The sequence below is a fragment of the Trichophyton verrucosum genome (genome assembly GCF_000151505.1).
Source record: "Trichophyton verrucosum HKI 0517 chromosome Unknown contig00652_1.f1.exp, whole genome shotgun sequence".
Taxonomy (NCBI): domain Eukaryota; kingdom Fungi; phylum Ascomycota; class Eurotiomycetes; order Onygenales; family Arthrodermataceae; genus Trichophyton; species Trichophyton verrucosum.
In genome coordinates this window covers 28,536-56,264 of record NW_003315300.1, presented here as the reverse complement: position 1 = coordinate 56,264, position 27,729 = coordinate 28,536, and the positions used below count along the sequence as shown (strand labels likewise).

Sequence of the window (27,729 nt, the reverse complement as noted above, 5' to 3'; positions counted from 1 at the left end):
CTGGAAATTCGCTATGTCTAGGCCCTAGCCACTGGATCGTCTGGCTGTCCTGCGAGCATTACAAGTGTACGCTACAGAGCGGAATACTCGGCCTTGTCCATATTATACCCCGGAGAATTTCATGGTATGAACTCAAATGCCCATAGTCGGTGGACTAGCAAAGGTCGTGGCAAGTCAAGGTGGCATTGAATTGCTTTTTACCCCGATACACCCGCCATAAACTTCAGCCATGGCTCGGCGGGCTGTCAACCAGTCAATCCATGACTGATAGTTAGTTAACGGTCTTAGCCATCGTGCAATGGACTAATGCTTCCCCTTCTCTATATACGTGCTCTTGTTATTGTTCGCGTGCGACCCCATTGCGCTACAGGATCCACCCCCTTTTGCGATTTCCACCCGCTCCACCGATGTGACGATCATGATCGATACGACCTTCGCGGGCATTCTGGGGAAATATGATAGATGGTCAATCACTGCTTCAGATCATCTGTGTCCCTGACAGATATAAATATCACCGTCTTTCTTCTCTTCTATTGCTCTCTTCTTATCCTTTCAATCATCCCCAGACCTCAATCATCTCTCTATCTCCCTGTCTATCCCTTTAATATCGACACTTTGATTATTTTACAACAAAGCTTGCTACCAGCATCATGAAACTCTCAATCTTTCTCCCAGTAACCATGATGGCGGCTGCAGCCCTGGCTATCGACCTTGCTCCCATCAACAATTTTCCACCATGTCCTGTATGCCGCAAACCTTCCCACCAGAGCCTGACGTACCTTCGTTACTGATTTTATATACTCCGTACTTCAGAAAAATTGCGTCTACAGCGGGATAAGCAAGTCTAAGGAATATGGCTGCCCGTTCCCCAGTCCTCAGTGCCTGTGCCGCAATCGTGGATACCAGCAATACCTGCATAACTGCTCGCAGAAATGTACTCCTGCAGAGCGTGAACAGATGGGTTAAGCCGGAACCAAATTATGCGTGGACGCCGGTAAGAATCTCATTAGGACCGATCGATATTCTCTGTCTCAAGAGCTCACAAAATTATCTAGGAGTGCCACCCAATTTCAGGCGCCGCAACGCCCGCCCCGAATCCGTTGCAGAGGATGATGCCGAGGTACAACAATTTCCTACCAATATTCCCGGAGTCCCAGGTCTTCCCAGCTTGCCCATTCCATCTGTTCCACTTCCGTCCTGGGTTCCAACGGCTATTCCTACTGGATTACCGACTGGCCTACCAAATCTACCAGTACCCACGGCCATTCCCACTTTCGTCCCAACTGCCATTCCTACCTTGATTCCTACCGCTATTCCTACTCTTATTCCCACTGCTATCCCCACTGCTATTCCCACTGCTATCCCTACTGTTATCCCTCCTATCCCAAGTCTTCCTTCAATCCCAGGCCTCCCACATCTGCCAAGCCTTCCCTCTATCCCAGGTGTCCCGCCTATTCCAACTTCAGCAGCTAACGAAAAGACCAACCAGGCCAAAGTCTCATCTAACTCCAGGGTCATGAGAGTAAAGAAGGAAGCCTAATCACTCGTAGTACGGAACGGCCATAGCTCACCTCTCATGCGGTACAACAGCGTTGAGGTGTCTCTAAGCTCACAGGAAATTTGAATGTTTGATGGAATCTATCTTTGCTGGAGTCTGCTTTTGCTATTTCTACGGTTAATCTTTTCAGGGTGCTTTGAAATCCAAATTGTTCTAACACGGGCTTTGTTCACATCAACTCGCTACATCCAATATGTATGCAGTTGCAACTCATTTAACATGATTCCATGTCATATACGGAGTACTTATAAACTCTTAATCGATATATTTATCTCAAGCTAGAAATACATGAACTCAACCTCGCTGCCTAATAATAGAAGCAACAGCCCCTTTTCTCGTATTCTCCACCTGGGCAGGCAGCAGGTCACGTGCAAAATTAACGCGACGCGCTTGTTCTAACTTTCGCGCGTGTAATACAAAGACTGTAATATCACTTCAAGCTTCGTCTATAACACGGCGGAATATCCCATCTCCAACACCATATCCTGGTCTCTTGTCAACAGGCAGCAGTTCACCCCTGGACAATCTCGTCAATGGTGTCAACGGGGCCCACATTGCACTAGGCACCAGTCGAATGTTGGCTGTCTTACAATAAATGCTGCGCGACGCCCTTGCGCCAACATGCAGTATCGGCTCAGCCTTTAACGTCGCTCCCTCAATTTCTTCTGCATTCCCCCAGCAATAAACTACAGTACTGCCTCATTAGCTCATCCTCATCGTTTGATGTTAGCCTCTTTTTCTTTTCTCATTCAAATTTATCCCTGATTCTATGAGTTTCTCGGCCTCAATTTGCTCCCGAAACATTGCGCGAACTCGGCCTTTACTATTCTTCTACCAATTTCAAAAGAATTCACACTACATTCGAACGTTATATACCAATATAACTCCCGTGTCTGCTATTATGGCTCAAAAATCGGGTGGCTCGAAACAGTCAACCCTAGGGTACGTGAGAGACCCTCAATCGACACTTTGGTGCGTAGGGTTGGATAGCTATATGCTCTGACATGCTGCGCCTCTGTGATTCTCTGGGAAGATAATACCTATATTCGGTCTCTTATAACTTCATCTAGCTGATTTCATTATACACTTTGTGAATGTAGGAAATTTTTCGGCTCCAATAGCAACCCAGCGCCAAAGAAACAATCTACCCTTGCGTTTTCATCAAAGTCAAGCAGTAGTAAGAATGATGAGACCAAGGAGAAAGACGATGAGGTCGCGGAAGGGGCCCCTCAAACACCCCAGAAGCAAGTTGGCCGTGCGGAGAGCAAGCGTACTCCACCACCAATTGATGACGGGGATGTAGATGGGGAAATATTGTCTGGTGGTGAGAAAAGCGAGTCTGTTTCTCCTGTGACCAGGAGGCAAAAACGAAAGGAGGCTGTCGCAATCAAAGGTGATGAGGAGTCAGATGAGCAACCCGTCACGAAGCGCCGGAGGAGATCACCAAAATCCAATACCAAAGCCAAGAGCCCTGTCAACGGTGGTCGTAGTAAGGCGGCTGCTACCGGTGAACAATCGCCAACTAAGATCAAATCGGATGCTGAACCAGAGCAATCCTCCGCCGAGGAGAATTCAGCTTCGGAGATTGAGGAAGATGATATAGACGATAAGCCGGCCAAGGTTCAGCAGAAGAAGAAGGCCGCAGCTAAACAACGGAAACAAGTCCAGAGCACTCTCACATCCAAACCCAAAGACCTGTACCCGGATTGGAAGGCCGGAGACCCCGTTCCCTACGCCGCGCTTTGCACCACCTTCTCACACATCGAAATGACCACAAAACGTCTTATTATATTGTCACACTGCGCGCTTTTCTTGCGCCAAGTACTCCGTCTTACCCCGGATGACTTACTTTCTACCGTCCAGTTGATGATAAATAAGTTAGCAGCAGATTATGCTGGAATTGAACTCGGAATTGGTGAATCTCTAATCATGAAAGCTATTGGTGAATCGACCGGACGCAGCCTTGCAGTCATCAAAGCAGATCAAAATGAAATCGGCGATCTTGGTCTTGTTGCCGCAAAGAGTCGATCAAATCAGCCTACCATGTTCAAGCCTAAAGCGCTGACTGTACGGGGTGTACACGAAGGGTTGTTGGCCATTGCTAAGACGCATGGTACCGGGTCTCAGGAGAAAAAGATTGCAGGCATTAAAAAACTGCTCTCTGCTGCCGATGCTGACAAGGCAGGGAAGGGGTCAAAAACCATTGATATTACCAAAAATAGGGGTGGTGCTAGTGAAGCCAAATTCATTGTACGATTTTTGGAAGGTAAACTTCGGCTTGGACTGGCTGAGAGGACTGTGCTTGTCGCTTTAGCCCATGCAATGGTAGCACACGAGGCTGAGATGGACGGAGGGAAACCTCCAAGTACAGATCAGCTTGCCAAGGGCGAAGACATTCTTAAAACTGTCTATAGGTATGCTCCACTTCTGAACATTTTTGGTGGTATATCTGAATTAATATTGTGTGATAGTGAACTTCCATCATATGAAGTGATCATTCCGGCCATGCTTAAACACGGAATCTTCAATTTGCCAGACAACTGCAAATTGCAGCCTGGTGTTCCATTGAAACCTATGCTTGCTAAACCTACCAAATCCATTAGTGAAGTTCTTGACCGATTCGAAGGGAAGCATTTCACATGCGAATACAAGTATGATGGCGAGAGAGCACAGATCCATTACATCTCTCGGGACACAATCAAGGAATACCCAGCGGCTTCTACAACACTTCAAAAAGACGGCGAGGGCCTTTGCGCTATCTTTTCTCGCAACTCTGAAGACTTATCCAAGAAATACCCTGATATACTCGAAAAACTGGAGGCCTGGGTGAAGCCTGGCACCCAGAGTTTTGTTGTGGACTGTGAAACAGTTGCTTGGGACACTGTTAACAAAAAGGTCCTTCCCTTTCAACAACTCATGACTAGGAAGCGAAAGGACGTGAAATCGGAAGACATCAAGGTTAAAGTCTGTGTTTTTGCATTTGACTTGCTCTTCCTGAATGGAGAGGTGAGTTTTTACTTGTCCCTCTTTAGAAGAATGATACTGACTATACATAGCCTACCGTTAAAAAGACGCTGAGGGAACGACGTGCCCTTTTACATGAAGCGTTTGTGCCAGTTGAGGGAGAGTTTGCCTTTGCTCAGCACGGAAACACTAGCGATTTGGAAGAAATACAGACCATGCTTGATGAGAGCGTCAAAGCCTCCTGTGAAGGCCTCATGGTGAAGATGTTAGATACAGAGGACAGTGGCTATGAGCCAAGCAAGAGAAGTAGAAACTGGCTGAAGGTATGCATAAAAATCCGACTTATATTGAAACAATTCACTGATTCATCAAATCTATAGGTCAAGAAAGACTACCTTGCTGGCATTGGTGATTCCCTCGATCTTGTCGTCTTGGGCGCATATTTCGGTCGTGGCAAACGTACATCCGTGTATGGTGCTTTCCTACTAGCTGCATATAATCCCAAGACTCAGAACTACGAAACAATCTGCAATATTGGCACAGGTTTCTCAGAAGCTTTGTTGGAGGAACTCCATGAAACCCTCAGCCCGCTTGTTATCGATAAACCAAAGCCGTTTTACTCTCACTCAACAGTCCCCAAGGACCAGCCAGACGTCTGGTTTGAGCCCAAGTTCGTATGGGAAGTCAAGGCTGCTGATCTCACTCTCAGCCCCAGGTATAGCGCTGCCAGTGATGAAGTGATGGGCAACACTGGTGGCTCCGCAGCTAAGGGTATCTCATTACGATTCCCCCGATACATCAAGGCGAGAGACGACAAGAAGCCAGACCAAGCTACGACTACAAAAGCTGTTGCGGAGATGTATCGAAAACAGGAGAGCGTAGCAATGGACAAGACCAAGGGGGCCGTGGATGATGATTTTGAATATTGAAGCCCATTCAGTATTTAGAGTACCAAATTCACATTGTTGTCCCGTTCTGCTTCCGCTCTCTGTCCGGTCAGCTTGTGAAGTCGAAAGGTCAAAAGGAAAAGATAGAAGAAATAAGTATGAAATTTGACACCCTCTCTCCCTTATTTTTCCAGCATACAAACCAACACCTGAAATGAGCAAACCATAAAACCAGGTGTGTATGAACAGCCTGGCTACGTGTACAGAATCTGATGATAAAAATAAATAAACGAACCGCGCCGTAACAGACTTATTGATACAAGTTCTAAGAAACCAAGTGAGAAGACCACCACACCTAGAATACCTTGAGCGAAGTAAAGGCTGCATATAAATACTCAGCCAGGAGCTTCAGAAAAAAGAGATTCGTAAACACAGAACCTAGTATTGGAGGAAGAGGATTGCAGAGAAGGGGACATTATATTACTCTCCGTATTTCCTCTTTGCTCCGGCTCCGTTGGGAATGCCGTTATGCATCCCCCTCCGTCGGGCAGCCTCTTCATCCGCAGCCTGAGCCTGTCTCCTCTTCCAAGCTGCTTTAATAGCGGGCGCAGAGTTGATCAGCTCTTCTTCACTTACTCGATCCTGGATACTCTGAAGCACTTTCTCCACGGTTGAGATATGATTCGCATCTGCCTTGTCGTCTCTGAACCGCATGTATCTCCATCTTCCTTGTTCGTCCTGTATGCATTCGACGATGGTATCATCCAGAGGCTTTTGCAGAGCTTTCATCCCTTCCCATTCCGTCTCGGTGATGTACATGAGTCCGAAATGGCGGTACTCTCCTCTATTATGCAGAACGAAGAGATGACAGGTCGGTAGGGCGTCGTAGTCTGGGTACGCCTCGGTGATACCGTCTGCCTCGTCCTCCGAGTCCGGCTCTATAGAAAGGAACTCCAGCCTTAGACGGAAATCAATGCTGTTTTCCTCTGGGGGTTTCCATTTTAATGTATGCTCGTCCGTTCCGATCTTGTACGGTGTACTGCGGCAGGTAAAGATCAAGCCATCGTTCCCATGTATCTTCTTGACTTTGGGAATGATCTCTCGGAACATCATTTCAATACCGTAGCTGAACTGGGTAGACTTGTCCTCCACGGCGAAAATCCGGTGCTTCTTCTCCTCGGGGAATTTCCTGTACATGGCGTTATACGGCTTGAGCACTTTTTCCTTGAAATATGCCAGCCTCTTGTCCAGCGTACGGTGCATCAGGCTCGTGCCATCTAGCACCAAGCAGTCGAATACCAGGTACTTCAGCTGCTCAGTGCCATCCTCGTATGTGTCATTAACCAGTTCGCCGTCCACCAGCGTGTCAACATGGAAGCTCTGGAAGGTATCGTCGTCCGGCATGGGGAAATGTAGGCCTGGTATGAACCTGTACTCGTTCTTGCGATTGATCAGGTAGTGAATCTCCGGCGTATCCGAGTCCGGATCTCCTCGCGCAAAGTACATCAGACATCGTATCCCGTCCGTCTTTTCGCATACGTAGTAGTCCTTCTCCTGGAGCTCGCGGATATGATGGGATGCGAAACTGACGGGTTGCGCGCCGGGGAACGATAGCGACGAACGGCCCAGCAGATGGGCCACTTCGCGCCGGAACTGGTCTGCCAGGTGCGGCTCTGCTTTTATCCCGATCGCATCGATGTCAGGAACGGAATTCCCCATGGTCTCTGGGGCAAAGGGATGCGCAGGCGAGGATCGAAGGAGGGATTTGAGGCCACCGTCTCGCGACGTGGCGTCGAGTAGAGGTGTAGTTCACAGGCGAGCAGGACGGCACGACTGCTCTTGGGCTGCTTTGGTGAGACGAGAAGCTCTCGAGAGGCCGTAGGATGCAGGGAGGTCCTGCTTTGCGGCGGTTCGGGGTGTCTGTCCTGTGTCTTTGGTGGTGACGAAGGTGTTGGTGACGGTTGAGGGAGCTTGGAAGAAAGATGGCGCAGGCAGCAAAGCTCGTTTTCTTATTTTAGTTACGCCGGAGTCGCTTTTTTTTTTATGTATTTATATTTTCACTACCAGCAGAACGAAGAGTATTATCAGACAGAGATAGATGAGATGATACAGAGTGTTGTCATATGATGGCTACCGAGAGTAGTATTTAGCTATATTGCGTTCATGAATATTCATACATCGAGCGTCTCTGGGGGTATCATAAAGCCTTCGTCCCAAAAAAAAAAAGTACACCAAAGTCCCAGTAAAGGTGAAATAAATCCCGTCGCCGTCCAAAGTGCTCCCAGTGATGATAAACCAAGCCGATGCAGCCTTAACGCCGGGTAGAAAGAAGAGAAAGTGAAGAATATGTCCTAGAGATGGGTCAAGTCGGTCAAGATGCCGTCACAGGTTTGGCTGGGACTGCTGCCACTGCTGCTGCAGACTGGGCTGCCCGGTTCTGAACCGCTTGCTGTGAGAGCAAAGACTTCCTCGAGCTGTCCTGGGGCTGCTGTATAGAGCTATCTGTAGGGTTGCCCGCAGCAGAAGACGGAAAGGGAGGCGACTCTGAGCGTGAAAATATGCTGCGGCCCGAGAAGATGGAGTCTCCAGAGAACAGTCCTCCACCTGCTCCTCCTCCGCCCCCGAGAGCCTGAGAGAACATCTCCTTCATGCGTATCAGGTGGTATTTGCGCTGGGTGGACATGAGCGGGTGAGTGACCAGCGGCTGAGGACGAGATCGAGCCAGTCCAGCCATGACCGCATCTTTCTCTTCGTCCGAGTCGATGGGGCCGTTGCCGTCGATGTCGTCGTGAATAGGTGCGTTTGCATCGATAGCCGCTTCTACAAAGTAGTTAGCATCATGCCATATATGAATATATGTAAAAGACACATACTCTGCTGGCGGGCCTGGTTCTTCTTCTGGTATGCCTGCAGCAGCATGTCATAGGGCAGAGACCGTCCCGGAACAGCTCTCTTTGCGCCCATAGAATGGCTCTTGCAGGTCAGTGACCTCGCACACTGAGCACCGTTCGGAAGAATAACACCACACTGCTTCTCAACATCGACTGGTCCCTTAGGCTTCGGTACCTTTGGCTTCGGCTCGTCCTTCTTTTTCTTCTTCGGCTCCTTGTCTTCGTCGGCGTCGACTTTCCGCTTCTTCCCCTTCTTCGCATCGTCTCCGGCGCTCTTCTTCGCGCTCTTCTGTCCCTTCATAGCAACAACTTCTCCCTCCGCGTCTTCAGTGCCCTCTTTATCCACAGGCTTGTCCTTCGTCAACTTTGCCTCTCTGGCTTCCTTTTTCTTTCGGGCCTTCTCTTGCTTTGCTTTAAGGCATGCGCGTATATGTTCTGCGGCCGCTTGCTTAAGGGCTGGTTTCTTACAGTGCTTGCATATCACGGTCTCGAGCTTAGTTTCTCTTGGTTTGCCGGTGGGAAAGGCTGCCATCGTTTGGGCGTCCATCTCGGGTAGGATAGGCGACGACGAGCCTCGGGGATCTTGTTCATCTTTGGAATCTAGCAGTAAATATTAGAACGAGGTCTCATTTTGAGGTGAAGCGTAAGTGATATCAAGGCGATATACGTACTCGGCTCTGGAAGGCCATTCAGCAACTTCGCGGCGGCCTTCTTCACCTTGACCTTGCCGGACTTGAAGTCCTTCTCTTTAAACTTGTATCCGGAGGCATCGACAAAGCTGGGATCGGTGCTCGCAGGCAGATTCAGCACTGCATCATTAACTGTCAGCCCTGTATCCCTCGCAAGCAGCCGTCGCGATGACGCAGTTGGTGATGAGTCCATACCTTTCGTTCCAGCGCCGTTCGAAGCCATCATGGATGACAAACTCGCAGAAGCCCGACAGCTTCCGTCGACTATCGTCTTCGTTCCTATTTCGCTTATATCGAGCTCGATTGCAGCCTCGTTTCCTCTTGTTTCTCCTGCTTCTTGTCGCTTTGCTGTGTTGATTCTGCTTCTTCCTCGACCTTTTGGTTGGAAAAGCAGATTGCGTCACGTGAATGCATATATTTTGTTGTCAGGAGGCATAAAAAGGGTCGAAAAGAAGGAGAAAGAGATAGAATATGTTATAAGCTGGTGGATATAAATCATATTCACTGGGCTTTACGGGATATATTACTACGGAGGAGACGCCGGTGATATGGAGTAGTTCATTGAAGTTTTGTTCATGAGATGAACGATCTGCATGCATTCATTTCGTAGCCATTTGAACTGGTTTATTTCTTTTCCATTTGGTCAAAGTACTTTTCCCATCCAATCTCCCTCATCTTCACTCCCTTGACGTCAAGGTTCTCGGTCTTCGCGGCTTTTGCATACTCTTCGACTCTCTGGCGCAGGGTCGGGTTGAAAGCACCCAGTATTCTTACTGCGAGAAGAGCAGCGTTTATGCTGTTGTTGATTCCAACAGTGGCAACAGGGACACCTGATACATGTAAGTATTATTCGTCAGTACGGTACGGAATAAGAAACATACCTCTGGGCATTTGTACAATGCTGTACAGACTGTCAACACCGTCAAGGGCACTACCCTTGACAGGAACGCCAATAACAGGCAGAGAGGTATGGGCAGCGGCCATTCCAGGAAGATGAGCAGCACCGCCGGCAGCAGCAATGATCACCTTGATGCCGCGAGATGCAGCTGATGCCGCATACTCTGCCATATACTCAGGGGTGCGGTGAGCAGAGGTAATGTCGACCTCCGGCACGATGCCAAAGTACTCCTGGAGCAGTTTCAACCCGGGAACAAGGGTTTTCAAATCACTATCAGATCCCATAATGACTCCCACTGTTGGCTGGGGCTTTGGTGTGGCTAAAGGTGCAGATGCTACTGATTTGCCGTTGACATACTCAACCAGCGGTTGGATAATAGCCTCGGCTTCATGCATCGTCGATGCTGTCACAGTTACGTGACCCATCTTGCGTCCTGGCCTGGCATTCCCTTTGCTGTACAGGTGGATGCTTGCATTCGGTATCGACAGGGCTTGTCGTGCAATATCCAGATGTGAGTCTGGAGCAGACCCACCTAAGATGTTTAGCATAATCGATGGTTGCCGTAGCTGCAGGCTCTGTGGTGGGATAGGCAGATCAAGAATGGCCCGTAGATGGGTATCAAATTGCGACAGGCCACACCCTTCAATTGTGTAGTGCCCTGAATTATGGATCCGGCTAGCCAGTTCACATAGTAACAGCGAGCTATCTTCTAGAAGGAACATCTCAACTCCAAAGACTCCTTTGCCCTCGAACGCAGCAACAGCATTTCTGGCTAGCTCCTGAGCCTTTTCATTGATTCTTTGCGAGACACCTCGAGCCGGCGCATAGACAAGCTTACATATAAAGTCTTCCTGGACAGTCTCGACAGTGGGGTATGACAGAACAGTATCCTTTGTCTTAACCACAATAACAGCTAGTTCCTATACGACCTTAGCTCATGTTATACATAATACAAAAACGGTTCAGCCTACCATCCTGAACTTAGCCCATTTCTCAGCATAGAGGGGTCTGCCTTTCAAAGCTTCTAGAGCAGGAGCTATATCCGATTCCCCCTTTACCGTATAATTCCCTAACCGCAGTAAGTCAGCAAATACCAGAATATACATATTTATTGAAGCGGAAACTAAATATGAAATATCATCCTACCTCTCCCGTCATAAGCACCAGTTTTTGACTTCAACATAAACGGGTATCCAAATTCCTGCCCAACCTTAGCCAGTTCCTCAAGCCGATTCTCTCGTATCTCCCTATATTCTGCCTGGGGAATATTGAACTTGGCTAGATGCTCCTTTTGCGCATATTTATCCTGGATAATCCGAATACTCTTCCAGCTAGGCTCGACTTTGACCAATGATTGTACCTCTTCCAGAGCAAACGTATCGACATGTTCAATCTCAGCTGTTAGCACATCACTAACCTCAGCCAGCTTGCGGACTGCCTCCGGGTTCATGAATGAGCCTGTTACATGGGTATCATGCGCGCTGATCTGCTTTGCCGGTGCCGCCTCCGCGTCGAGTATATTCATCTGGATGTTCAGGCGGTTTGCGGACTCCATCAGCATACGACCAAGCTGGCCGCCACCGAGGACGCCAACTCTTGCAGAGTGCACCATTGTCTATGTCTATGAGGACTTCTAAACACTCAAAGCGAACAATCTCTGCTGATTGAGTCACACAATGAATTGAATACTTCGTATTTCCTTTTTTTTTTTTTTACCTTTAGAAGTCGAGGGGATTTTATACCAGTCACGTGATGGAGTCCGTAACTAACTAGTTAAGTATAAAAATCGCCCTCTTCACGACAACCAAGTTCAAGTTGATAGACTGTGATAGTCTGTGAGAGGAGCCACCTGCTCTGGGGTAGTATTGAAAGAAAATGATCAGAAAATTACTACATACGCCATGGGCCCCTGCAAGACGCTTGAGTCATCTTTGGTCTTGGTGGATCTCCAGCCAGTCAAGCGGCTGAGCCGCTGCAGCCTGGCGTCTCCCCATAACATATAAATAAATGTAAACGGGGAGCATCCAGACTCGGTGATCAAGAGTTGTTACTTCGGTCTAAAACGCTTGATCAAGATGTCTCCAGCGACCATCGACAGCCTTCCATACGAGATAATCACTTCGGTGCTCTCATATATACCTGTCGTTGAGTACAACAACATCAAGCTTGCTGGGAGCCGTCATCTTGTTCGGGCTATTCGCGGGTGGGCTTCTCGCATTTCATACCAGAAATACGTTGAACTGCTTCAGCAGCAGGACACAGAAGGTTGTGGATTACCCAGCGGCACGGTTCGAACCGCACTTGCAATCACCATCGATCAAGGACATGAATTCATTGTCAGGCGGTACATAAACAGGTATGGAGGTGCCAAAACCCGACCCGTGAGCCGTGAGAACCGGACGTTCGTCCCTGCATTTCATATTGCAGCATTTCATGGTTCCGCAGCCATTCTTCGGCTTTTAATGGATAGGAGAAACATGAGATGCCAAAGGACGGGCGCTACAGCTCTTCATATGGCTGCTAAAGGAGGGTCACTTGAGGCTATCAAGTTGCTGATAGAGAATGGGGCCGATATCAATGCTATTGACTTTGACGAGTACACTCCTCTTAGACTAGCGTGGCTAGCCGACGCCCAGGAAGACGTTATGCGGTATCTGGAAGAGCAAGGCGGCTGTAGGGATGCCACAGAAGTACTAAAGAAGTACCCCTCTCGAAAGTTTGCAGATTTGTTATGGAGCTGTACGGACGAGCCTGCACTGATAGCAAACGTGGGCCCTGATATCATACCATACAGAGATAGGCGCCGAAAGGACGTTATTCGCTCATTTGGTAGATATCTCATCGCGAAGCGAAACGAAGGCTCAGCATCAAGCCAACAATACCAAAGCCACCTTATTGCCACTGCTGTGGCGCGCCAGGTCCATGAAGTGGTCGGGGCCTTGATCGATGATGGATTTCCTGTTGATTCGTGGATCAGTTCGGCAGGTCAAAACTTGCTGCATAAAGCTGTCCTACATAACAATGCAGCCTTGGCTGAGTTGCTTGCGAAAAATGGCGTAAATCCTAGCCATGTAGCACTTGGATTAAGTCCCTTTCATCATGCTGCAACACTCGGCCACTTACGCTCGCTACAGGGAATAATAGACGCCGGATTCTCTGCGAATATGACAGACCATGATGGCCGCACAGCCCTTCATTGTGCAAGCCATGGCTGCGAAAATTTTGTCAGTATTTTGGTCGACAAGAATGGTGCCGATATTGAGGCAAGGGACAATGCTGGCCGAACGCCTCTCCATGCATCTGTTCTCGCGGAGAACGAAGCCATTTTTCTTGATCTCCTTGATAGAGGCGCAGATATCAATGCCCGGGATAACAATCAAAATACCCCTCTTATTCTTGCCTGCAAACAAAGGGCCTACATATACTTCCACGAGTTGCTTAGGCGCGGTGCAGATATCACTCTTTTCAATGCTGACGGTCGGAATGCAATGGAAGTATCGCCTCGGTTGTCTGTGCTGAAGGATATCATGCGACTTGGCGTTGATCCCCAACTCATAGCAAAGGCAGCAACAGTTCGACATATCCGTCAAACCAAAGTCGATGATGCTGATGATGAGATTCCCCAATATATCAATGACTGGGACTGATGTGATAATCATCAGAGTTCTGTTTGAATGAGACTTAGCTTCCAGATATTTACTCGATCTAGTCAGAATAAACAACTACGATCCCAAGGGGAGATAGAAACTTTTATATTTCGCTATCATCCTCCTCCATCTAGGCTAAAGAAAGTATGAAAAAAGATATCTACCATCTCGTGGACGGCTGAAGAAAAGAGCATGAAGAAAAAAAAAGAAAATTAAGGTCATACCAGGATTCGAACCAGGGTTACCGGAATGTGAAACTGACTGTGAAGTCATCAGAATCCGATGTGCTAACCAGCTACACTATACGACCGCTTATGGAAGATTCAACCCGCCACTAGGTGTATATGTAGGGCGCAGCCTCGCGGCACACCAACTGAAATGACAAGCCAACCGCCAGTAAAAGCGGATATAAAAGTCAGAAACAGTGATCCAGCTTCTGTCGCCTGCTGGGAGGATTTGCAGCAGGAGAAAAAAAAAAAAAGGGAGAAAAAAAGTGGCAAGATGGAGTGGGATGCTAATTTATTGAGGCCACCTGATCAGTTGCTGTGATAACCACACTAAAGTATATATGACCTAACATTACATAATCTTATTAAAAGCCGAGGCTAAACTTCAAGGCGCAAAAAGGGGGAGCAACAGAAGAAAGACAACGACTCTACGGCAGACAACAAGCAGAGACAAACGCAGTTCAGATACTTAAGATATCGCTTCTAAACAAGTTATATATTTACCGAGATTAAAAGCGGTGGCCATGGTCCAACCAACGGAACCCAGTTCTGAAAACCTTAAAGAGCGGGAGAAGATGCTCCGGGGAGAGCTGTACACAGCATTCACAGCCGATCTGATAGCGGAGCGGGAGAGAAGCAAGGCTGCCTGTGATAGATTCAATAACGCGGGTGAGGTGACTCGTAGACGCCGTGTGGAGTTATGGAGGGAGTAAGTCAGCCCTTCGTAATATCCAGCATCGCCAAAACGTTTAACGTCTGGTAGTATAGTCTGTGATAAACGTCCTATGCCACCACAAGCTGCCACCCAAGAGCAAGATGATGCCCTTTTTGAGGATGATCCCTGGGTAGAAGCCCCCATACGAACTGATTATGGCTGCAACTTTAAGGTCGGAGAGGGTGCATTTATCAATTTCAACTGTATTGCACTGGATACTTGTCTGATCACCATTGGTGCCAGGACACTGTTTGGACCTAATGTGAATTTATATGCCGGTAGTCATCCATTAGATCCTGCTGTTAGACGAGGGACAAAGGGACCAGAGTTCGGTAAAGAGATTCATATTGGCGAGGATTGCTGGATAGGTGGAAACGTTACTGTCCTGCCAGGTGTGACCATTGGTAATGGCGCTACTGTCGGTGCTGGAAGCGTGGTGACCAAGGTAAGTATCGTTAAAGGAATTCTTTGCATGTAACTACAAATTCAAGTGTTTAGTTATGTGCTGACCATAATACAGGATATCCCGGCCTTTCATGTAGCGGCAGGAAACCCAGCCAGAGTTATCCGCCGAATAGAGACTGACATGGATCCGTCACAAAAGAAAGAATAAATAATTGACATGGTCCATAACTGTTCAGGGTTCTTCTAGGTATAGATTACCTATAGAATACGCATATTAGATATATAAGGTGCTAAGACATGATTCAGACGGTGCTATCATTGCAAGTTTGTGTTCAATATATCGGTGGTGGAACGTTCTCTCGTACATAGTCAATTAGGATTCTAGCAGACTGGCACTCCTTAATTCCAATGACACCCAGCCTGGGAATACCTACAGCATCTGCCATCCTCGTTTCGGCGTTCTTAGATAGGTAGACCAGTCGAATCCCTTTCCCTCGTTCAAGGTCTGATAGTCGCTTGACAGTGAATGAAAGTGACTCAACCAGTGGTACAGGAGCCGTCGACCTGCAGACGAAGACCACTGATAACTTCCTTGACTGTTTGCTTGCTTTGTATTCTTCCTGAACTGCTGGGTTTGACGTATCCCGGTCCATCTCTCCCAGGGATTCGAGAGATCTCATGGTCGAATTGAACCCGATGGTAAGGTTTTTCAGCACCTCGGGCGCGTTAGAAGATGCAGACATATTACTTGGAGCTCTTTCTTCATCTTTATTTTTGGATGCAGCCTCCTTGCGCAGTTCTAGCTTTTTCCACCTTTTGCATTTTGACAGCTTCGGTTTTTCATCTCTCCATGATCGAATAGGGTATAATAATCTGCTGAACGAGTAAGCCAGTGTCACATTGATAGCACCAAGCAGACCTACCGGTACAGGAGGTCCTCGACTGTTTCTTGTTGTTCGTGAGAGAGCTCTGTTCTTTACACATTGTTAGCCTCTGCAAGTGTATCATACTTGATGTCGTGAAGATTCTTACGCCGGAGCAGAGGCTCGGTATCTACTCATTCCGTACGATGCTACCCGATGGGTTGAGCCGTATCGCACTTGAAAATGCGTTTTCTGTGTCTGTATGTCGTTCTAGAGTGAACCGGTCTTTTATACAACAGAAACTATCGTTAACTAACTAATTTAATAAGTTAGTGTGGTGTTAGCATAATTAGTTATTTCATGAAGTTGGCAACCGAAATATTTTCCTCGAGATCAGCACAATAACTCAACTTGTCATCCCGCTACACATTTTTACCATGATGGGACAAATATTTGGATCATGACAATTTATACACAGGCTAATGGCATTATTACGGTTATTATACAATTGCTATGCATTAAGGCTTCGAATTAAACCAATGATAGAACGAGTGCGCGTGAGCATTTATTACAATTAGCAAATGCTTCTAACGGACCCAGCCGGAGGCGCCTTGACCTTAGAAAGCATTCTTACCCCCTAATAAATGCACCAACGAAGTAAACAACGCAGACAGAACAACTAAGCCATAAAGCCCAGGGCAAGCGAAAGGAGTATTGAAACATTTCCAGGGCTCTGGCCCACTCTGATCTGTCTCTGGATAGAAATAACATTGGAAACTCGAAAACAAAACTTGACCATGTGAAAACCAGCAAGGAAAGCTTTTTCTTCGTGTCATTAATTGATGCTCTCTCTCCTCCTCCCTCCCTCTCTCTCTCCTTGTATTTTTCCTTTCCTCCCTCCTTCCGATTTTGACATGCTTATCACACGTACAACGGAAGGGTGAGGGAAGAAAAACGAAATAACTCCATTATGATGCACCAGAGCGTCCGTCGAGTATCCTGTAGGATGTTGTTCATTCATTGATCTCATTTAATGCGTAGCATAACGTGTAAAACATTCCATTTATCTCGGTCTCTCTCTCTCTCTTTTTCCCTTTTTTTTTTTAGTGTGGAAAGTGTATCGTCAATGTGGTCGTCAAGGGGTCATTGCATAGCAAATAATTTCGTCAATATTCAACCTGAGTTTACTGCCAGGATAATAACTGCAGTTGTTTTCTTGGGCAGTTTTGGTATTAGGGTGAAATGGAACGTGTTGATCGTAGATCATATAAGGGGAACCTGTGCTAACGTGCCGAACAAACTCCTACGGCGAAGTAGCCAGGCCAATCTCCGAGTCACTGGCGATCACGGAATTATCCTCCCAGGCATCTGAAGGAAAGTCAGGACCTGAATATTGGGCAAGACAAAAGAAAAAACAGCACAGGTTAATAACAAAACAACGGTTCGCGGCAACACATAATTCTGAAGCTTAAGGAGCGAGGGCCTCATTCTTACCTGATCCAACATCCTCTGGCATTTCCACTGTATACTGCTCTAAACTTGCGAGGACAGCTGTTGCATGAGACTTAGCTTATATCCGCTTTGATTGAAAAGGGATGTACGAAAGGGTAAACAAAAACAAACCTCCAGCGCGATCAATAATAGCTCTGTCACCTTCGATATTTTCCTCATCAAAATACTTTTCAATGCACAATTTAATGACATATTGAATGATTTCAACAGTCGATGCATCCACAACGGTCTGGGCATTTGAGGTAGCGAGGTATGTCGTTTGAAGCTTATCAATGCAGGCTTGTCCCAACTGGCGTCCAGTTCGCTGGTAGAATTGTCGAGTAGTTTCCGTGGCATCATCAAGGTTCTTGAGGAACAGTATTTCTTGCAAATATTCAAACGCTGAATTTCGGACCAATCGATCGTCGTAATGGAGTAATGTTGGCGCCCAATAAGGTGCCATCTCTAACACTAGAGACAAGAAAAATAACTCGTCTTGCTCCAAAATGGCAGTGTTATTAAGTGTTGGAAGTGTCTGGATGAAAGTGATATGATCACGGCCACCGGCCTCGTTTATCGAGTCAACTGATTTTGTAGCAAATTCAATGAGACTTCGAACACGGTCAATTTCAGGAACCATGCCACAGAAGAGGAGTGTTATTTCAAGAAACGGACTGGCGAGAGAAGCTGGTTCAACCGCTAGGCCCTCCTCAAGCATATGTACTATGCTATCCATCAGTCCATCGATTGCCGGAGTCGTGCTCAAAAAAGTAGTGAATATTCTCCGTGCCGCATCAACGTTTTCTTGCTGCTCAATGACTTTCTTTAAGAGTGCAAGTTCCCTTTTGTCACCCAACGCCAGAACAAGCTCGCTCTCCGCATAGGAAAGTGCAAGCTTGCCAGCTTCTGTTCGTCGTGACTGACCGGTTCGTACTGGATCGGCGGCTATGTCAATGTTCTCCAAGAAAATAGCAAGCAGCTCGGTGAGTTTGTAGTGCGAGAATTTCCTCCCTTTCTCGATCAGCCGTACGTAAGCGGGGTAGACTTCTTTAAGTCTCCTGGAATCATGGCCATCCAGCCATACCATTTCCAGACATCGGAGAAGGAAGCCATGCTCTATTAGTGTTTCAACCTCATACAGTCCAAGGTTGGCAATTTCAACTAAAACCTCAAAATAGTCATCCCAGGCACGAGAGTAGAAGTGAAGTGTGGTCCACATAATCACCATGATTCCCACAACTTTTTCAAGCATATCCATATATTCTCGATGATATTCACCTTGGAGTTCTCTGTCGGAGTCCGCGTCCCCTAATCGATCTTGCAGGCGGCTCAATGCTGTTACTAGAAGCTTCGAAAAGCCAACACGAATAACACTGTTGGGGCTCTTTGCAATAAGATTCCTCAGAAGCAGCGGTCTTTTACCGGTCCACTGCAAAAGCCAGTATGCAGCGCGAGGGCATTCATCGATAGATCTCTTGATGTCGATAAGAAGGGGCTCAACTTCTGGCAAGTCCTTCGATCTGGCAACGAGCTGTTCTAAAGTATCCAGGGCGACATGCATTGACATTTTTTGAATCTTTGAGGCGATCGCAGTGTTCTCGGTCCGGTTGATCTCTCGTGCTCGATTAAAGAGGCCAACAACGAAGCGTGCATGGTTTGGATCTAAGAGGCAATATATGCGAATGAACACTTCATTTTCCAGGGCGATGTGATTTCCTAATTCCAACGGAAGAGGAATGCGAGCTGGGGAATCACCAATGGAATCCTCATAAACTGCCTTCGCTTTCTCCATACTCGAAACACGTTGGTAGAAGAGCATGTATGCGTTCCACACCTTGCAGCCAAAACGGACATGGCTCAAGCTATGCATATTGTCGCCTGTGCCGCCAAAACACTGGTCTGGAATTTTAGCAGGATCGAATCTTGTCACGTCGGAGTCATTGAATTCCACCCAGGAGTTATTTGGCCCAGCCGATGGCCTTTCCTTGATGTAGGAATAGTAGTGTCCTGATTCAGCTGTGCCGCTGTGAACCAGAACTCCGACGAGTTCAAACATATCAGGTTCGATGGGTGCATCAGGGTTGCTAAGATAATCGATGGTGAAAGGGGACATATCTATGCGCTCAGGAAAATGGAACTCGTCGTTTATCTTACTCCTCATCATTGAAATGACATCAAAGTCGAATCTCTTTAAATGAAATATGAGATTGTCTGGTATATCTTTCAAACACGCCCTGTTGTAGGTTAGTAATATAGTCTGATATTGCTTATAATAAGAAATTGTTTACCTTTTGACTGCATCTACGTGTTTTCCGCAAGAGGTACAAGAATATTTGTTGTCTGTAACATGATGTCAGTGGTAATGAACAACAGGACCATAACATGAGCGAAACCTACCTCCTTGCATGATCTCTCCTTCGACATATGCCCTTAAACTATCCTCAAGGCCGGGCTTACCCTTGATATCACACTGAATGGCGGAGAACGGTTCTAGGCGCTCAGAAATGTGCTCGCACTCCTTGGACTTGATTTGTTGTACAAGCTGACCGCCATAGAAAGATCGGAATTTTTTCTTATCCTCAGCGGAGCGTATTTGGCTTTCCCATCGATCAAAAAGTAGGTTATAAAATTCGTCGACATCCATCTGAATGTTGATATCAATTGGCTCATAATCATACGTTCGAATAGTGTCCACAGCATTCTGGGGATCGACACTCTTCTGCCATGTGTCTTGAAGGTATGCAAACACTTTCTTTGTCTCGGTAAGAACTGCTTGGGTAGGATCGTCTTCTGAAGTTTCGACTTCCAGGATGAACTTGCGGAAGTCTAGATTCATAAATAATTGGGTGAATAAGGAATTAAGATAGCATGTGTTGGAGAGGTTGCGGAGACCAGCATATCCTTCCGCGGAGCGAATGGTTTTCGAACGATCAAATATCCACGTAGGATCATATGTGTAGTCTAGATGCTGATTAGTATATGAGAACGATTTGAAGGCATGAGAAAGACGTACCATAAGGAATTATGTCTTCGAGAAGTTCAAGCATCTCTGCGCAGTTATTCGTACTCCGACAAAGAAGAAGAATGATACTATAGATCTCTTGGCGAGTGGTAGTGTTCATGATCGGAATACCTGGTTGGATCTTATCATCTTGGGTATCGGATAGATTGGGGAAAAGGAGGGTGATGAACAAATTCGCCATAAGGATGCTAGTAATGGTCAAACAAATTAACGATTGGATATTAAAGAGAAGAGAAATCTGAATGACTTACGTAGTACCAGCATCAATATTCTCTGAAATAGCGAGCTCGAGGCACATCTTTAGGAGATAAGCAAAGCCCAAGACAACATGATCAACACGTTCACGACCGACAAACTAAATAGAAATTATCAGTTATACACTTCATAGTGAACGAGGCTGGGTGGACAGTTACTTACCTCTTTGCCATTGTGACTCAAAAGAATATTTCCCCAATCCTGCACATATTGCTTATATGGGATCTCTGTCGTAGGGAGCATAGCAACAGTATGGAAAGTCACCAAGGCAACCTCAAAGAACTCCTGTGCAAGCTGGGGATGCTCGACAGCCCGAGGCAAAAGTAATGAAATGGGTTGCCAAAAAGACTTCACCATATCTGCACCAGTGACAGTCGCGAGATTGCCAGTTAAAATGGCGTTCTTTGAGACTGTGTTTGACCAGTAACCTTTTTGGAGTGGTGATTCGCCGCAGAGACAGAAAATAATCTCTGCAATATCCTTCCGAATACCTGGCCGAGGCTCGGAGAGTAGTAAGCTGTATATGAGATCTGGCATCTGCGTGTAGTCCTTCAATGCAGCCCATATATGGTCGTCGTTCATGGAAGCTTCGATGAGTGTTGCAAATGAGCTTGATATAAGTCGCTGTAATGTTGGTTCATTAAGTGGGATAGAGGAATCATTGCGATCCAGAGTAAGCAAGGAGAGAATTAGGGAGATTAAACCAGACGGGTTCGTGAATAGACGCTGTGATGAATCTGATGTTGATTTTGCAAATGCTATATAAAGTGTCAGCCAAAAAGCTCGGAAATACTATTGAAAGAATTTTGGAATCTTGCCTTTCAAAGCCACAAGCAGACAGTTCACGAAGCTGCATGCAATGTTGAGTTTCAAAGCATTCTCGCGCAGGAGCTCAGACATTCCAGGCTTCATCAGAATAGCATCAATGTTCTTAATAACATGGGAAATAAAACCTTGATCGCGGTTTAACTGGTAGCCATATATTAGCATAGATATAGACGAGAGTTTAAATCACTGGAAATAGGTGCAATATCATACGCTCATGCTCTCTTCCCGCATACACACAATTAGACAATTGAGGATGTAAAGGAGTTTATATGGTTTTTCAATAGGGAACATATCCGATTCGCCTATCTCAGGGGATCGGACAAAATCACGAACTGCCTGCTGCGGAGGAAATAGAACAAGGAAGTCGAATATCTATGAAGAGGCGTTAGTTACCATTTTCATTCCCAGAAGTAGGGTCGAAATAGAATTCGTTGCCCACCTCCTTTGAAAACCTTTCGTCCAAGCTCAATAGGTCATAAAGGTCATTGAAATGTTTCAACACTTCTGAATCAACAAGTGTCAAACTTTGACGCCTCCCGCCAAATGAAGCCTCATACGCATCTGAATCTTTCCTGACAATAAGTAAGCCTGCAGTTGCGAGTTTCAGATCTCGAATCGTCTGGTTTGCGTTCCCCCCACGTAGATCTAGTCTTTGTCCACCGCTGATGGTAGTGAATTTAGAGAAACCAGTGACATGAGCGATTTTATCCGCGAGTTCAGAGGCAGTTGATAAGTCTCCGATGGTAAATGTGCGAATGCGAGATTGTGAGCCTGTACTGAACGCCTGATAAGATATGTCTATAGATTCTCCCCTTATTGACTCTGGGTTGAGCGGCATACACGGTGGTGAACCTTGGGGAGGAGTATAATGGGGCCGTGTACGGAGGCCTTGGCGAAGTTGGCGGAGAAAAAGGAGGGAGCGGGCAAAGCGTAACTCTTCGGCGCGGACTTCCTTATCGGATGGGACTATGACCATAGGTTCGTCTTCACCACTTGTGGTTCCATCCATGAACGTTTTTAGTTTGGTGGCTGCAGCTGCTAGTTGGGCTACGCAGCGATCGACGAGGGATACATGCGTTGCTTCAGCAGATGATGGGCTGCTTCCTTTGATTAGGGAATGGTCCAAGTATGTATCTATAGCAAAGTTGATAGCATTGATACCGATTGTTGGATTGGGTGCTGATAGAATAAAGTGCCAGATCCTGTCCATTCCGGGAATAGTGATTACTTCTCCATCACAAGTGACGGGTTGGTGATGGAATTTAACATCGTAATTCACTGTTTGCTTTGCGAATGAGAGTACAGACTCTGTGATGTCCTCTGGTAGGATGCGGGGAAGATAATCGTTCATAAACGTTTCCAGGAATGCGTTTCGTTTGAGGCATCGGGAGGCAGATTTGGACAAAATTTCCCACATGTAATTTCGGTTCTGCTCACTTATTACTTTCGATGTAAATACTTTATCCCACAGACTATCGATTAACTCAGGAGAAATTGTCTCCGGCACTTTGTCGATAATGCGATGGACTAGGTTCAGTCGTGGTACGATGGCGTTGCATAGGTGCTCATCCTCTCCATCAGCGGCCGGTGCCGTAGCTGCATGTGCGAGTTCCGTAATGATGAGGCGGGTGAAGTCGAGGTCTAGAGCTAGACGCCGAATATCCTGGGTATCAAAGGTTGGAATTAGGGCATTAAGAGCATGGATACTCCCGAGAGCAAACTCGTTCATATCAGAAACATCCTGGATACATTGCTGATAAAGTTCGGTCTTATCTGCTTCGCGTATACCAAGGCTAACAAACTGGGAAAGTTGTTTACTAGCGAATCTCTGGATTTGAGACCTCTGCTCAAGAGGGAGTTCATTAGAAGACAGTGCTCCTCGAATCAGCCTGACGCATAGGCGGACGGGCATGATATCGATGTGTGGGTAGTGGCCGAGCTCCTGGTGACGTAAAGATTCCGCATGTTTATTCCTTACAGCGTTCAGCAGCATGTCACAGAATTCAATCATACGAACGTCGAAGCGTTGTAGGGGTAACTCTATGAGCTTGTTGCAGATGTAAATAAGTGGCTCGGGCTCGTGGTGCATACTGAAGGTAGACGAAAGCATGGCAAGGACTTCGGATACAGTTCTGGGGTCATGGCTCTCGCTGACAGTCTTCCATATAATATCTGTATCTTCATTAGTATATGTCGAAGTTACGACAAGGAAACCGACAATATTGCTGCCACGGCTAATCAGTTGAGGATGCGATTCGACGCCAACGACATAATCGACAATCTTATGCTCGCGCAAAAAATTGACCAAGTATTTGGTTGTTGCATGGTTAAGCGCACCAGGCACATTTTGGATATGTTGAGACCAGAAATTTACCAGGTCACCTTGGATGGACTCCATGCCATAGACTCGCAGTTCCATGCGGCCACTCATGATATGCTTCTTAAGTATAGTGAACTTCCAACCTAAGCTGACAATGTGGGCGAATTCAAGGGAGTTAACGCCATCTGGGACATTGAGCTCCAGGTCTCTGCCAATAGCCGTAGCTGACCCTTCATCAAAACTACAAAGGATCCGGAACGAATTGCCCATGGTACGGATAATTGTCTCGCTGGTGTCACTAGAGAGACCGGATGAGGACTTTTCTATCAGAGATCGGTATACAGGCTCAGAAAACCGGAGTAATGCATAAACCCGTGTAATCACTTCCTTAGGGTTAGGGCGGCCATAATCGGGTTGGTATCTTCTCCCGACGAAGGAGTCTAGAACGTTGTGGGCGACGCTGAGAGCAGAAGTAAATAGGGAGGTGAGAATAGGTGACTTGGCAAGGAAAGGCGAAACGGCCCTCATGAAATTAGTGAGCACAAGTACGCCAGTGACCTGTTGACCAGCAACGCAGTCATTAAGATGGCCGACCAAGTCGATGATCTCAGAACCGTAATCACGCTCCATTGCAGTATATAGGGGAATTTTACGAAGTTGGAGCATCGAGGCAAGTGGCATCCAGTAAGTCCTTGATATTGGGTCATATTGAGCAGCCCTATCATCGGGGGATTGAGATAGCTGCTGTGAATCGAGAGAGATGACGTGCATTGCAATCTCGACATAGCAAGAGAGAAATTGTTCAACAGATGACATTGGACTTTCTCCTTCTTCTGCCACAAACTCCGTTCTAAATAGCCGAGTTAGCACGGTAGTTAGTACGAGAGTATACAGAATGTATATATCTTACGTCCGCCTCAGAAGGCCTTCAATGATAGAAGGAACCTCTTCCCAAAAATCACGGTCCTCAATAAATGCTTGATATGTGAGAACGCTGATAGTTTCACTGCATAAATCAAACCAAGACCTGAGGGCATCAAACACATTAAGATCACGTATCGTTCCTATAAATATATAAGTCAGTCTTCCCTACAAAGCAGATAAAAAATATATAAAAGTCGCACTGACCTCTCTCCATAGCAGCTTTCATATCCAAGACACACTCGCGGATATTATATGCTGCTCTGAAATTTGGGAATGCTTCTGCAAGGGAGGTTTCTTCATGAATCTGAACGACTTCAGGTTCCCTTGGAGCCCGTATGGCATCATCTAATGGCCTCCAACTCGTAGTAGCTGGATCCTGGTCCATGTCTTCCGGGTCTGCAACCTCGATCTCGACGCTTGCAGCAGAAGAAGGCGAATCGGGAATGACGATGGTAGTCCGTTCCATGGGTATACTAGAGTGGATATCATGGTTCACCGTTGGGTTAGGGTTGGTTTGGAATACAACCGACTCGCCGTCCAACTGCGAAATAGGATCAAGCTCAGGTTTCGAGACATTATTGCCGCTCTCTATTGCGGGATCTTGCTTTTCCGTTGATGAGGCTGTGGCTTCCCTGTCTTCGGGTGTGGCTTGAGATTGTGCTGTTTCCGAAGTTGGAGACTTCATATTAATGGTAACTCGACTTGATGGACGAGGAGGGACGACAGGACTGCCATTCATTGATTTCTGGGTGTTAGCTGCGGGTACAGGAGTGATCGGCATTCCGTCTTGATCCTCGCCAGCTGTTGGAGGTCCACCATGCACGCTACGTCCATCCGGAGTTCCCACCGCACCTTCTTTTATAGTACCTGGAGTATTGTCAACTTGATCCTGGGGAGTTTGCAGGTTCTGCTGGCTATCCTGTGTGTCTTCACTGGTCTCTGCCGGAGTCGTAGGTGTAGACATTGAGGCAGAGTCATGCGTGCAATTGGCACCGCTGCCGCTATCAAGCCGGGGACGTTTGCGCGTGGACTCTGAGTTTAGTTCTTCCATGAGTTCGCTGCAGCCAGTTGGCGACGACGACTGGACAGGTGACGAGGGCGAGTCGGAAGTATGGATACCCGCTGGAGAACGGACGACTGGATTGTTTGTGTCGATCGACTGTGGCTGCGGGCTGACGCAGGTGCCAGGGCCGGTACCACTGCTGATGCTCGCGGCGGTGATGTTGCTAGAGTGCTCTAGCGGGGTAGGGCCCATGACATTTTCCAGTATGGCGGCTGTCTGTTGTTTGCTTCGTGAAAAGAGCCTCAAAGGGATATCTCTAGCTGGTAGGGGCTTGAAGTGAGGATTGGGGGGGGGGAGAGCTCTGGGGGTCGCTGATGGTTAGGCTGGGGAGAGCTTTAGGTTTGGCTTCGGAGCCGCAGGGATCGGTCGAAGCACCACGGCGGCGAGCTGGTCGAAGGAGTTCTGCAGATGAAGCAATCAGCTAGAGGCACATAGCAGCAGCAGAAGAGCGGTTGTATCAGGCCGTCTTTCAGCAGCACTGGTGGCTGGTGGTGGATGGCTGGCGGTTGCGGCTGGGACTGAGGTTGTGGTTGTTGGTGTTGTTGTAGAAGTCGACAGGCAGCAGCTGGCAGGCAGCTGGACCAAGAAGGCCAGCCTGCGCCGTGCAGGAGGGAGGTCAACACTCACACTGAGCTTTCTGCAGCACTGTCTGTGTCGTTTTCTGCACTGCTGGTGTCTCCCCAGGCGCAAACTCCATCCCATCAAGATGTCGGTTTCTTCTCTGCTCTGCCTGTCTTTCTCCCGCCGTTGCTTCGCTTTCTTATCGATGACTCCATCACAAACACAAAAAAGAAAGAGGCGGTATTGCGGTATCGGCTGTACGCACTGTCGCTGCTTTAGCGCTTTTCCATTGGCCAATCTGGCAGAGCTTGCGTATTTATCGCTTTTCATTGGCTGCCTGTTATTCGGTCGCTGACGTAACAGCACAACAACGGCCAAAATTACTGTATTTCCATACAGATATTTCGATGACTAAGCAGTTGACCGCGTAAGTTTGGAGAAAAAGACCAAAAAATCCAGCCTAAAAACAGTCAAAAATCCCGATGTTTTTGACTCTTTTATTCGAGCCCATGGACGCCGATGATATTGATTCATTTAGTTGGCTTGTTAAGGGAAGAAAAGATGCAGAGAGTGTGTTTGAAGCCGTCTGCGCAGCGTCAAGTCGATGTGGAGCCAGCGAGCTACCTTTGGCTTGCTGCTGTGTGTGCTCCCCTTAATTCCCATCAATATATCCAAGAGACATCAAATTGATACCCCCAAGATGAGCTATACAAGACAATAAGAGATGCCGTTAGGATGCTATCAGTATGGGTTTATTACTGGCTTAATCCTTAGCCGATGCCGTCAACCTCTTGATCGGCTCAATTCAAGCATGCATCGTCATAGACAGCTGCACCACGAAACGAAACAGAAGTCCTTAGCATGGGATCGCCTACCGTTACGTAGGAACTATGTCTTTAGATATATTTTTTTGCCTAGCAAATGGGATACCCTGTGGTAATTCCATTGTGCTACCCCTATTTTTGATCATTTATTGATCAACTACCGAATTTTTTCGTGCACGGTGAAACAACAAAAGGGGGATCCCGAATGATTGGAAGATACCAATCTGATATATTGGGATGCCTAGTGAAAACAAGTGAGGGCGTCACGTCAAGTCATCTGATTAATTATATGAAGTCAAGATGTTGAAAAATGAACATATTGGGTTATTAATACCCATCATTCACAGGCTCAAGCTTACAATATCCCAACGGTGAATGTCCCCCGTGTAAATTCTCAAAAAGCCATATGCGATTTACCTCCCGGTTTATTCCGACATACGAAATGGCGACAATTGCAAAACGGGGTTAGATATTTCCAGCGCATTTTCCGATCTATCACACGCTGGCGGAGCTTCGGGCTAATCAAGAGTCTTCGCTGCAACGCTTGTTCAACTGTATATACTTTCATATGACAGAAGAGACCACTCCGCCTTTCAACTGAAGACAATACCACATCTATATTTCATCCGGCAAATAGATACGGATATCCTGGGCGTTTCCGTGTTCTGCCTCATGCATGGTGACATTTATGGAATGT

General features: G+C 47.0%; 10 protein-coding genes and 1 non-coding gene across 11 annotated transcripts; 4 read left to right on the top strand and 7 right to left on the bottom strand.

The window, feature by feature from the left end:
• Positions 1 to 853: 853 nt before the first annotated feature.
• Positions 854 to 1,540, top strand: TRV_05914 (uncharacterized protein; the record flags this gene model as incomplete). Its single annotated transcript, XM_003020004.1, has 1 exon — positions 854 to 1,540. The coding sequence occupies one exon, from the start codon at positions 854 to 856 to the stop codon at positions 1,538 to 1,540; it is 687 nt and encodes a 228-aa protein (XP_003020050.1).
• A 919-nt stretch (positions 1,541 to 2,459) lies between these two features.
• TRV_05913 (uncharacterized protein) lies at positions 2,460 to 5,451 on the top strand (the record flags this gene model as incomplete). Its single annotated transcript, XM_003020003.1, has 4 exons — positions 2,460 to 2,500; positions 2,659 to 4,564; positions 4,615 to 4,845; positions 4,903 to 5,451. 4 exons carry the CDS (start codon positions 2,460 to 2,462, stop codon positions 5,449 to 5,451), a joined length of 2,727 nt encoding a protein of 908 aa, XP_003020049.1.
• Positions 5,452 to 5,889: 438 nt separating this feature from the next.
• TRV_05912 (uncharacterized protein) lies at positions 5,890 to 7,128 on the bottom strand (the record flags this gene model as incomplete). Its single annotated transcript, XM_003020002.1, has 1 exon — positions 5,890 to 7,128. The coding sequence occupies one exon, from the start codon at positions 7,126 to 7,128 to the stop codon at positions 5,890 to 5,892; it is 1,239 nt and encodes a 412-aa protein (XP_003020048.1).
• Positions 7,129 to 7,780: 652 nt separating this feature from the next.
• TRV_05911 (uncharacterized protein) lies at positions 7,781 to 9,212 on the bottom strand (the record flags this gene model as incomplete). The annotated part of the gene is made up of 3 exons (XM_003020001.1): positions 7,781 to 8,229; positions 8,283 to 8,900; positions 8,972 to 9,212. 3 exons carry the CDS (start codon positions 9,210 to 9,212, stop codon positions 7,781 to 7,783), a joined length of 1,308 nt encoding a protein of 435 aa, XP_003020047.1.
• A 401-nt stretch (positions 9,213 to 9,613) lies between these two features.
• TRV_05910 (uncharacterized protein) lies at positions 9,614 to 11,499 on the bottom strand (the record flags this gene model as incomplete). The annotated part of the gene is made up of 4 exons (XM_003020000.1): positions 9,614 to 9,819; positions 9,871 to 10,807; positions 10,859 to 10,923; positions 11,034 to 11,499. 4 exons carry the CDS (start codon positions 11,497 to 11,499, stop codon positions 9,614 to 9,616), a joined length of 1,674 nt encoding a protein of 557 aa, XP_003020046.1.
• A 463-nt stretch (positions 11,500 to 11,962) lies between these two features.
• Positions 11,963 to 13,534, top strand: TRV_05909 (uncharacterized protein; the record flags this gene model as incomplete). Its single annotated transcript, XM_003019999.1, has 1 exon — positions 11,963 to 13,534. One exon carries the CDS (start codon positions 11,963 to 11,965, stop codon positions 13,532 to 13,534), a length of 1,572 nt encoding a protein of 523 aa, XP_003020045.1.
• Positions 13,535 to 13,749: 215 nt separating this feature from the next.
• Positions 13,750 to 13,844, bottom strand: TRV_05908. Its single transcript has one exon. It is a non-coding gene; the product is annotated as a tRNA-Ile (tRNA).
• Positions 13,845 to 14,285: 441 nt separating this feature from the next.
• On the top strand, positions 14,286 to 15,089 carry TRV_05907 (sugar O-acetyltransferase, putative; the record flags this gene model as incomplete). The annotated part of the gene is made up of 3 exons (XM_003019998.1): positions 14,286 to 14,430; positions 14,530 to 14,921; positions 14,997 to 15,089. 3 exons carry the CDS (start codon positions 14,286 to 14,288, stop codon positions 15,087 to 15,089), a joined length of 630 nt encoding a protein of 209 aa, XP_003020044.1.
• A 124-nt stretch (positions 15,090 to 15,213) lies between these two features.
• Positions 15,214 to 15,865, bottom strand: TRV_05906 (uncharacterized protein; the record flags this gene model as incomplete). Its single annotated transcript, XM_003019997.1, has 2 exons — positions 15,214 to 15,754; positions 15,801 to 15,865. 2 exons carry the CDS (start codon positions 15,863 to 15,865, stop codon positions 15,214 to 15,216), a joined length of 606 nt encoding a protein of 201 aa, XP_003020043.1.
• A 1,347-nt stretch (positions 15,866 to 17,212) lies between these two features.
• TRV_05905 (ubiquitin C-terminal hydrolase, putative) lies at positions 17,213 to 21,502 on the bottom strand (the record flags this gene model as incomplete). Its single annotated transcript, XM_003019996.1, has 7 exons — positions 17,213 to 17,265; positions 17,368 to 19,455; positions 19,633 to 20,196; positions 20,249 to 20,445; positions 20,509 to 20,612; positions 20,675 to 21,270; positions 21,331 to 21,502. 7 exons carry the CDS (start codon positions 21,500 to 21,502, stop codon positions 17,213 to 17,215), a joined length of 3,774 nt encoding a protein of 1,257 aa, XP_003020042.1.
• A 223-nt stretch (positions 21,503 to 21,725) lies between these two features.
• On the bottom strand, positions 21,726 to 25,839 carry TRV_05904 (uncharacterized protein; the record flags this gene model as incomplete). Its single annotated transcript, XM_003019995.1, has 3 exons — positions 21,726 to 24,510; positions 24,571 to 24,724; positions 24,789 to 25,839. 3 exons carry the CDS (start codon positions 25,837 to 25,839, stop codon positions 21,726 to 21,728), a joined length of 3,990 nt encoding a protein of 1,329 aa, XP_003020041.1.
• Between the last annotated feature and the right edge of the window lie 1,890 nt (positions 25,840 to 27,729).